Source organism: Mastacembelus armatus, chromosome 9 (assembly GCF_900324485.2).
Source record: "Mastacembelus armatus chromosome 9, fMasArm1.2, whole genome shotgun sequence".
NCBI classification, from domain to species: domain Eukaryota; kingdom Metazoa; phylum Chordata; class Actinopteri; order Synbranchiformes; family Mastacembelidae; genus Mastacembelus; species Mastacembelus armatus.
The window spans coordinates 3,253,852-3,265,417 of NC_046641.1; the positions used below are offsets into that span (position 1 = coordinate 3,253,852).

Genomic DNA, 11,566 nt, shown 5'->3' on the forward strand with positions numbered 1-11,566 from the left:
ACAGAGCGATACAGTAAAGTACCTTTGTGTTCTGCAAGTTGTCCTTACTTGCACAAGAAGCACAAGAGTCCATACTTGGTAGCAATTATATCAGAGGGGACATCCGGGTGGAAACAGACTCACAAGAGGTTAGAGACATCTGCAGGTGAGATTTTTCCTGAGTGTGTGTGCAATATGTTGTGTGGGAGACTGTAGTAAACTGTTTGGAATATCTGTCAGTGGGCACAGCCGTGATTAAACAAATGGTTGTAATTTTTTTTCACCCAATTTTCATCCGTATAATTTCAGAATTATACAAAAAACCCTCTGTGTAGCATAACTGAGAACAAAAGAAGATTTGTGTTTAATATAATATGACTAATTTAAAATCTAATATTATTTTTAAATTGTTTGGCAGCACTGATTTTACAGTATTATTTATTGAACCCCATGGATGGAGCTGTCTGGAACCCAGCAAGCCCAGCATGAAGAAGATCACTCTTTTTGGAAACTGTCCAAGTCACTTTTTGCATAGTAATATACAGTATTATCAGGAATAGTATGTGCTGAGTGTATAGTGTTTAGTGTAAAACTTGAATTTTTCCTTGGATGTACAAATACACAAAAGTACTTGGGAAGATATTTCTGGCTTTTTGCATAGTGGATTATTAGATCTGAATCTCTGCAGTACTCCAGCATGTACAGTGAAATAGGTTTGGAGAGGTGACTTCCTCCATCACAGGCGACACAGACAATCATAAGCTCCAACACAGCCGGAGCGAGTGAAGCTGTTTATCATGAGGCGGGAATTAACTTCAAAGGGATTTGAAAATGTCCATGTGGAATGTAAGCTCGAGGATAAATTATGCATGAAAACTGCTTCACTACAGTAATATGCTGACACAATATGTCACACACCATGGGAATACATAAGTAACCACGTTGGAGGGGTTGATGTAGTCAGGTGGTGTGGTTTTTCTGGGCCATTGGTGGTCATGCAGATTTGCAACTTACACCGACTGCACAGTGAATTACTTATGAGATCCTCCATCTCATTTAGAGGAAAGCTGGGAGCCTTGATATACAGTGCCTTGGAAAAGGTTGTCTTGGAATGTGTGTGTATGTCTGCAGGGTATCACAGTGTTAGTAGAACTGGAGGCCAGGGCTTGAAGCCACGTGTTGTCCTCATGCTTCTTTAAAAGCTTGGCCTGCTTTCTGTCTGGGGAGGATGCACATTTAAGTGCTGATGTTTTGATGGAGGGGAAGGCAAACAGCAAGAACTTCAGATACAAAAAATAGGTTCTCTGACTTCAGCATATGAATGTACACTCGCCACTTGCTCTAAGATCTTTAACATGTTTTTCAAAATGCTGTCACTTGACTGATTAATCTATTCAAAGTGCTCAGCAGTATGTATGAGACACCATGCTGTGCTCGAGAGATATTTAGTAAATAATGATGACTTCCTCTGTCACTCAGACTTGGCTAAGATGGAGAGTCACATCACTCATGTCTAACAGCATTAAATGGGCCTATGTGCTGTTCACATACAGTGGCACTAAGGCTCATTTACACTTGTGATTTCAAGTATCATATCTGGATAAAATGCAGATTACATTAATGACAATCATTTACTCTCTGACTACACTATGTCATGATTTTTCCAGGCTACATGTAGATCAGCTTCAGAGGGTAGTGGGAATGCACCTGAAGCTGTTTGCTAACTACAAAAACACCAGATAAAAATACAACTTCTTCAGTTTAGATAGCTTTAGCAAATTGTATGTTATACAAATATATGAAGTGTATTTATGAAGTATGTGTGAAAAGTTCTTCAGCATCTGAGTGCTCCTTGGATTCGGTCATATGCATAGAAATGGCTGGAGTTTTTGTGTTGCTTTAATAAGACAGGGGACAATGGCTCAATTTAGTGTAATTTTAGAGTAACTTCAGTTGTTGTTGTTATAAACAAGACATTGTAAGATTACACAGTTAGGCAAATTACTCCCTACTGTGAAAGTGACTTATATGGCCAAGTATGGTGACCCATACTCGGAATGTGTGCTCTGCATTTAACCCACCCAAGTGCGCACACATAGCAGTGAACACACACACCGTGAACACACACCCAGAGCAGTGGGCAGCCAGTCCTGCAGTTGGGGGTCCAGTGCCTTGCTCAAGGGTCTCACCTCAGTCATGGTATTGAAGGTGGACAAAGTGCTGGCTATTCACTCTATGCCACCAACAATTCCTGCCGGACCTGCTTAACATGCAATTTTCAGGTTACAAGTCCGACTCCCTATCCATTAGGCCACGACTGCCCCTTATTCTTCCTGACTGATTCTTCTCAGTTTTTTTTTTTTTTTGCTCTTGTCCTTGTCACAGCAGGTAGCATGAGGCAGTACCTGTAGGCCAATCAGGTTGCACAGGTAGTCCAGTTACTTCAAGATAGCACAGCCATACGTGTAGTCGCAGTAAGGTTTGCTGTGTTTCCCTGCACAATCTCAAGAATATGGAGGAGATACCAGGAGACCGGCTGTTACACCAGGAGAGCTGGACAGGGCTGTAGAAGGAACAACCCAGCAGCAGGACCAGTATCTATTTTCAGACCATGTACCACGATGTACCAGACCAAAAGGCTACTACTTGCCGCAGGACATTCCAGGAAAGAGTCACTTCATGTATCCCCACTCCTGAATATGGATACTACTACTACTCAGGCCTAATGCCAGAATGAATTGAATAATACAGTGGGTACGGAAAGTATTCAGACCCCTTTAAATTTTTCACTCTTATTGTCATTGCAGCCATTTGCCAAAATCAAAAAAGTTCATTTTATTTCTCATTAATGTACACTCAGCACCCCATCTTGACAGAAAAAAACAGAAATGTAGAAATTTTTGCAAATTTATTAAAAAAGAAAAACTGAAATATCACATGGTCATAAGTATTCAGACCCTGTGCTCAGTATTGAGTAGAAGCACCCTTTTGAGCTAGTACAGCCATGAGTCTTCTTGGGAATGATGCAACAAGTGTTTCACACCTGGATTTGGGGATCCTCTGCCATTCTTCCTTGCAGATCCTCTCCAGTTCTGTCAGGTTGGATGGTGAACGTTGGTGGACAGCCATTTTCAGGTCTCTCCAGAGATGCTCAATTGGGTTTAGGTCAGGGCTCTGGCTGGGCCAGTCAAGAACGGTCACAGAGTTGTTCCGAAGCCACTGCTTTGTTATTTTAGCTGTGTGCTTAGGGTCATTGTCCTGTTGAAAGGTGAACCTTCGGCCCAGTCTGAGGTCCTGAGCACTCTGGAAGAGGTTTTCTTCCAGGATATCTCTGTACTTGGTCGCATTCATCTTTCCTTCAATTGCAACCAGTCGTCCTGTCCCTGCAGCTGAAAAACACCCCCACAACATGATGCTCCCACCACCATGTTTCACTGTAGGGATTGTATTGGGCAGGTGATGAGCAGTGCCTGGTTTTCTCCACACATACCGCTTAGAATTAACGCCAAAAAGTTCAATCTTGGTCTCATCAGACCAGAGAATCTTATTTCTCATAGTCTGGGAGTCCTTCATGTGTTTTTTGGCAAACTCTATGCAGGCTTTCATGTGTCTTGCACTGAGGAAAGGCTTCCGTCGGGCCACTCTGCCATAAAGACCCGACTGGTGGAGGGCTGCAGTGATAGTTGACTTTGTGGAACTTTCTCCCATCTCCCTACTGCATCTCTGGAGCTCAGCCACAGTGATCTTTGGGTTCTTCTTTACCTCTCTCACCAAGGCTCTTCTCCCACGATTGCTCAGTTTGGCTGGACAGCCAGGTCTAGGAAGAGTTCTGGTCGTCCCAAACTTTTTCCATTGAGGATTATGGAGGCCACTGTGCTCTTAGGAACCTTGAGTGCTGCAGAAACTCTTTTGTAACCTTGGCCAGATCTGTGCCTTGCCACAGTTCTGTCTCTGAGCTCCTTGGGCAGTTCCTTCGACCTCATGATTCTCATTTGCTCTAACATGCACTGTGAGCTGTAAGGTCTTATATAGACAGGTGTGTGCCTTTCCTAATCAAGTCCAGTCAGTTTAATTAAACACAGCTGGACTCCAATGAAGGAGCAGAACCATCTCAAGGAGGATCAGAAGAAATGGACAACATCTGAGTTAAATATGAGTGTCACTGCAAAGGGTCTGAATACTTATGACCATGTGATATTTCAGTTTTTCTTTTTTAATAAATTTGCAAAAATGTCTACATTTCTGGTTTTTTCTGTCAAGATGGGGTGCTGAGTGTACATTAATGAAAAATAAAATGAACTTTTTTGATTTTGGCAAATGGCTGCAATGACACAAAGAGTGAAAAATTTAAAGGGGTCTGAATACTTTCCGTACCCACTGTATATAAATATTGATTACTGCAGCTTTTATATATATAGTAACATATAGCACCCACTACAATAAATGACCCCAGGGTTATTACAAGGTAAAAAGAAAACCCTGTGAAGCAGCTAAAGCATAAAGGTTTTACATATTATTATTGTTATGTTTATATGGGAAGCACATTATTCTAGATAGACTTGATTCTTTCCAACTAATAAATATTAAATTTAATTTGAACTTTACTGTTTTGGTGTCCACCATTAATCTAATTTAGCTACTAAGTTCTCCAAAATAGTTAAAACTTAGTTGCAATTTTTTTCCTTCATGCTGAGGTGTCATGGTTAATTTTTCAGTGAAACCAGCAGCTGGGTGGTGCAGGAAAAGCAAACCACAACAGTAAAGCTGTGAGAAGTGAATCCAGAACAATGAGCTGAAGACAGATAAAAAGTCACTAGAAAAAGCTCCTTCCACAGTCCAATGAGAACATTAAGATATAAATATTGATTACTGAAGCTTTAATCTTCCAAGCACAGGCCTGAATACATTTTCAAGCACAATCCCAAAGGCACAAACATAAAGTTTGCAAATATGACTCACAACTTACAATACACCAATAGATCACACAACACCAGTGAATTCTAATTCAAGTAAGAAAATGTTACTGTTTGAGGGGAAACCAGACTTGGCTCTAATCCTCACCTGCAGTGAGATGGTTTCCTCTGTAAGAAAAACTGCTGCCACACTTTTAATTTACAGAAACTCACACACGTCAGTGGTTCTAGAGCCAATGCATTTTCTTTTAGAAAAATGAGAAATGAAAACAAAATTGCAAAGCTTCCTCCAATTTTACACACTATTTCTTCTTGGCTACCTTTGCATTTAAAGAAGGATGTCATGTGAATAAAGTCAAAGAAGTTTGAGTTGAAACTATGTTTATTACCCATTTTACGTGCTGTACTTGAAATGAATGAGTTATACATCCGTGGTTCTTAAGACCCACAGGGCAGGGGTTTCAAAACCTGCTTGGTGAAAAAGCTTCAGTATAGTCATTTTGCAAAGAAAAACATTTTGTGTCTATAGGTGCTGCACTGGGATGCTCTGCTACATTAAGCGCTCCAATAAAATAAGAATGCAGTTGGTTGTGTTTTGGCAGCTTTGTCCTTGTGGGACCCAGAGGGAAATTCCCATCGTAGTGGCGACTGTGATCACTCTGTTTAGTTCACTGCACAGACAGAGGAAACTGCATTGATTATGTGCAGTAAAATGAAGCAACAAAAACAATCTATCATGTTTCCACCCTGATAACAATGTCAAAGTTTATCCCCAAGGGGCACAGTGATGGTTTCCCATCAATTTATTTCCATCTGTGCTTTAAAACCACGGGCACAATGATGGTGCTTTTTATACCATCTAAAAGATAAACAGCCATTGGTTTGTCTTGACACAGTATTCCTTGAGTTGATCAGTTTAGCCTATGGATCAGTTAAAGTAGCCGGAGATGAGCAGAATGTGCTATCACAAACTGAAAAGATGAAGCCACCTGTTGGTTTGGGCTACTTTGTTGAAATCAAACAAAAATGTTGACACAAAACCCCCATAAAGCAGGGAAGAAAAGGGAATCTCTGCATCCTGTGACTTGTAAACAAAATCTGCTGCTGCACCCTCTCTCCATACTGTTGATTATGCAATTAGCAGACTGTTGATATGTATAATTGTAGTTATAATTTTTCAATCCATTGCAATAGCTCTTGGTATTGCCTTTTTAGAATTATGGATCAGTGCTTTGAATAACACTGCCACAGCTTATCACCTCCAGCTGTTGGACTGTTGGCAACAGTCGCTTCAGCTTTTTATTCAGTTATAATTGTCTTGAATCTATTTCAGCAACTTTTTTTTCCTGTGCATTATTTCATTTTATGTTCCATATGAAATTGAGCAACAGAGTTTCTTCATCTGCAGAACGGTGTTGTGGTCCAGATTGATACTTTTTTTCTTTGTTTCTTTGTTTGTAAAGTGCCTTGAGATGACTGTATTGTGATTTGGCACTATACAAATAAAACTGATTTGAACTGAATTGAATTGCTTGCTTTAGTTCTGGTGACGGCTTTATTCTGTCACCATAATGCCCAAAGACAAAACCAGCTCCACAACAATGCAAATCTAACATAATCATTTGTGAAAAATAAGATGTGATGGGCAATGGTTAGCACTGTTGCAGCAAGAAGGTCCCGGGGAACCCTGGGGCCTTTATATGTTTGCATGTTCTCCCCGTTCCTGTGTGGGTTTTCTCCAGGTACTTCAGCTTTCTCCCACCGTCCAAAGACATGCAGGTTGAGATTAAGTTAATTGGCAACTCTAAGTTGCCTGTAAGTTTGAATGTGAGTGTTTGTCTATGTGTGTCAGCCCTGTGATAGACTGCCTGCCATCCTGTCTGTCCAGGATGTAACCCACCTTTTACCCAATGTCAGCTGGGATTGGCTCCAGATCTCAGTGACCCTGTATGTGCCAGGATAAGCAATAGATAATGGAAGGATGACCCGAAGATGTGATGTGTTTGCATAAATAATTTGCGTACAGCAAATGTGTGTCACTACAGATGTGTGTCATTGATCAAGTCTGACCCTTTCCTCTCTTGTCTCTCTTATATTCCTCCAACAGTCTGAAGAATCAGATATGTGTCCAGTAAGCGTGAGATGAAGATAAAAAAACAACTATTGGATTGATGTCAGACAAGCTGTGGTCAGCTTGCCCTGCTTTTTCTGCCTCTGCCCTGCATTTGGTCTCCTCTACATCATTTCGATTTCTGTCTGTCCCTCTCTCTCATGTTTTGGCCACCCTGACAGAGAGGAAAATAAAGAGTTTGTTTTTGTAACACTCTTGCACTGCATCATCGTTCTCACCTGTCAGTAAACAGTACAGTTTAGACATTTTCTCTGCATTGCTGGCCACTCTTAAATCATTGACCTTTGACATTCCACTGCAGCAGTGTACTGGGTTTTTTATCCACTAACAGTCTGGGAGCATTTAAGTGGATCCAATACACAGCCGACTTTCTAAAAATGCATGGACTAAATTACACACTGTTTTCCACTGGATGCCAAGTACTGTATGTGGAATTTTGACTTGAAAATATGAGGGTTGTTTTTAACTCCTTTTGTTTGCTTTTACTTGAATGAAATAGATCATATTTGTTTGAAATTGGAAGGAAAAAGATATACACTATTTAGCATTGTGGGCTTTGAAAAAATTATTCTCTTTGCCCTCAGATTTTGTATGGTATAACATAATGCTTGTATTGCATACATGCTTTGAGTGGAGTTAAATCCCCTTATGGCTTACAGGGGTTGATGGCAATAATGAGACTGGTTGGTCTCTTACTATATATTGTGATGATATAACCTTCTATTTGCTGTATTAAACAATAAATGGCTTTTGTCTGTGGTAATGCTTTAAGGAAACCAGCAGAAATAATAAGATACACATGTATCTAACTAACTAACTTGAATAATTGTTCTAGCCTTTTAAAACTGGGCTTTTGGCCATCATTCCTGTTGGTAACTACTTCATCATGTCAGTTGCTCAGATCTGGGAACACGATAACATCTCATGGTCATGTTTGTGTTTCTTGCCCTAAAGTGCTGTCATGCATTATACAAGTGCATCATCATGTCCAGAGATACAAAAATGATAAGATGTCCAATTGGGCAAGCTATTAAACTATTTGTAAGCAAATAGCCAAGTTAACTGAGGTTATTTGGAAAAGAAAACTAAGTTAAGCAATAAATTATTGCTTAATTCCATCTACATACCCATTTATTTTCCTGTACGTGTCCAAGTGGGAGTGGCAGCAGAACAAGTAATGTAGCCGACTGATAAAGCAATCAATATCCCATATGCCAGAGCTACTACAGTATGCACTGGAGGTCACAGCCTGATGAACCGAACAGAAACACATCATCTGCAAAGAGTAGAGATGCAGTCAGGAAGAAGTCCGTATGTTTCAGCCATAGCGCTTGTGAAATGGTCTAACAGTAACTGAATTATAAACATCCATCAGGGTTTACAGACTGTCTGCTTGATTATTACCAACATTTAAGATGTGCTAACGTCAGGGTGAAGTGTTTTTTTGTTGTTTTTTGCTAAACTACTAACTTGTTTACAACCCGTCTGACTCTCTGACTGCTTGCATTAGCTTTTGTTGCATTGCTCCCAGATCTCAGCAATCACAGAAATTATGCAAAGTGCTACAAAAATTGAGACTTTAATTGAGGTAAACAAAAATAAAAATCAAACTGAATGCTCCAGGTTTAAACAGATATAGAAGGCAAGATCTATTCCACAAATTGAAAATGAGTTTTTTTCTTGCTGTGTATATGCAGCATATACAGAATGCTATATGTATGTCAGTGATATATTTTCTCTGGTTAAGATGCTTTCATTTCAGTATGGTCTTCATCTCAGGGAGGTGTAACTGGTTGCTTTAGTGAAATTTAACATGGCTGTTGAGAGTCACATTCACATGTACTGAATCCATTCCACTACAGAGCCTTGTAGAATGTGTTGATAGATAATGGACTGAACCATATAATGGAAAAGAATACAGATCTTATGGGTAATTCAGCATTTTACTCGAAGCATATGTAGCACTCTTCTTACTTACATGTCATGTTAAGAAATTATGGACTTTGAATTTAAAGCCAGTGTTCTATAAATAACATTCTAAATGAAAAATATATTACGGTTGTAGATTAAGTAAATTTATAATTGCTGTCAGATATACAGTATAAGTGATTTCTTCTACTGTCATTTTCAGTGCTGTGTCCAATGCTGTGTTAAAGCGTTTTATTTTGCAGACACCTCTAAGTTTATTGAAAGCTGAAATCACTAACATATAGCTGAAGATTTGTGATGAAGTGAAAGAGAATTTAAAATATCACAAAATCAAACAGTTGCTGGCTGATGTCATAGCTACTAGTTGAGAAGCTAGCGCTGTTAACATTACCAATAATTTATTAAAATGTGTTTTTTTAATATTGCAAATAAAAAGTGCACGTATGACAAGTCAAAAAGAAAAACAAAAAAAAACAAAAAAATTCCACTGAATTGCTTTGCTCAGCCTAAGTGAAAAATTTCTGTCCAAACGTTGCTTTGGATCACTCATTTCTCCTTCATCACAGGATGTCACCCATCATACACCCTCTCGTCTCCTATGTGCTCTGGGTTATATGCTCTGTTGTGTCTGAGAAATGAATTAAAGAGACTTGCAACTACATGAACTTTGAGTTGTATTGTGTTACTTTTATTATGTTTCTTCTTCATTGTGTTGATTACAATAATTATACTGTAGTAATCTGTCTGTTGCTATAGTAAGTTATTATAATTACTGTAATTAATGCTGTTAGCATTCTACACAAGGACTTTAAGATGGCAAAGGCAGAAAGCAATTTAAAATCACAACACATACCAACACCAAGGCTTTTTTCTAAATTTGTTTGTAGTGGCAGTGAATATGATTGGAATTTGCACACTGAGATCTTTGACTTGCTAGTGGTATATGTATATATATATATATATATATATATATAAAACCTGTGTTACAGTGTGGGTGGCATGGCAGCATTTAATTATTTGATAATGCAGTCAACTCATATGTGACAGTGGTTTGGGTAGATATATAAATCAGGTTAGAGTAGGATAATTTTCCATGATTAACCCGTAGAAGTCTAGGCCTAGTGGAATGTCATGTGATTTGATCAAGCCGGCGTGACGGTAGGAGGTTTATTTGGGCTTTTACTACATTGCTTAACATTGCTACTGAAATAAAAGGCTGCTCATTAATAGTGGTATTAGTTTGGCTATTGTGTCACCTAATGCTGACTAACATTTGGTTCAACAATCAGAGTGGATTGATTTCTAATCAAAGGTGCAAATGAGATGGGGAGAAACAAGACGGTGTGACAGTGACAGGAATCAGCGTGTGCAGCAACTGAAAATCAAAGCGAAGAGGCCAAAAGAAGGGACCAGCAGAAAGGCTGCACGTGGTCAGGGTAAAAAAGGTACAAGAAAAGACAATTGAAAAATGTCTTCCATTGATCTGTATGGAGCCAGAATGATGACTTCAAATTCTGTTGCTGAAAAATAACACTTGCCACTGAAAGCAAAACTAGAACTTAAAAATTAAGCATAGGCATTGAAGACGTTATACTGAATGCTTCTACTTCTCTCTCTCTTTTTTTTTTGCTGTATGAAATTAGCTTTTAACCATCTTATCCCTCAGGGGTCGACAAAAACGCCGGACGTTTTGTGGCATCTTCTCCTGATAAACAAACTTAAATTACTCCATCAGTTTTGATTGTACAGATAAGAGCATTATATCATTTGAATCTGTAAAGTTTTACAGTTTTATTTGCACACACTCATAACAACAAAACGCTGTGCTTTTGTAAAATAAAGAAAGCAGACAGGGTGTCTTCTCTGTCTCTGTCATCTCTCTTCACAGAAACATAAATAAAACAACCTGAATCTTAGTGAATACTTGCCTCATAAAAATGAGAAATATGTGTATAGAAAGCTTGAAATGTCTTCTTTTAAATGAAACAATTCAAGTTGAAAACAAATCATCTCTTTTTATGTAATCAGTATGAAAGTAGGAAGCAGAGCGGTTTCTCCTGTCTTTCCTCATTATAACTGATCCCTCCTCGAACTGAGCGCACTGTTCATATGGAAATAATCTGAGGTGAGCCAGGTAATTATGTGCACGCCCCCGAGAAATGGGATAAAACGTCAAGCTTCATCATAGAATTTGCTCACTATGCGGGTGAAGAAGCACGTTGTATGGTTCTAGACAGTGATGAAGAGTTTACTTTGTCTTCAGAGGAAAAACGTGACTCAGATGGTGAACGTTTGCATCTGCATTGCATTGCAGTACCACTCAACCACATTCCTGACTGAAAGGCTCATTATGCAGCTCAATATGGGGGTCTTTGTCTTCTCAGGTAAATTACATGATTATTCATGATAAGGCACACCTTCCTGCATACGTCTTTTCTATTTCTTTTCTCTTCTATTGTAGTTTATGTCATTTTATATTATGTAAAATCTATTTAGAAACCATTTATCAATAAATTACCACCTGGGAATGCCTGGTTAAATCAGTGAATTAATTGTACAGGATTCATATAATACTGATGAAAAAACTGTGTGACTGACCTTTGGTTGATCATGA

At 38.9% G+C, this 11,566-nt stretch overlaps 1 protein-coding gene across 1 annotated transcript in view; it reads left to right on the forward strand.

Annotated features, from left to right (window-relative positions):
• Positions 1 to 8,418, forward strand: part of zmat4a (zinc finger, matrin-type 4a) — a 139,465-nt gene extending 131,047 nt beyond the window's left edge. The window contains exon 7 of the mRNA XM_026321838.1: positions 7,000 to 8,418. Coding sequence (XP_026177623.1) covers positions 7,000 to 7,027 — 28 coding nt within the window. The 3' untranslated portion in view covers positions 7,028 to 8,418. The remainder of the gene's footprint in view (positions 1 to 6,999) is intronic.
• The last annotated feature ends 3,148 nt before the right edge of the window (positions 8,419 to 11,566 follow it).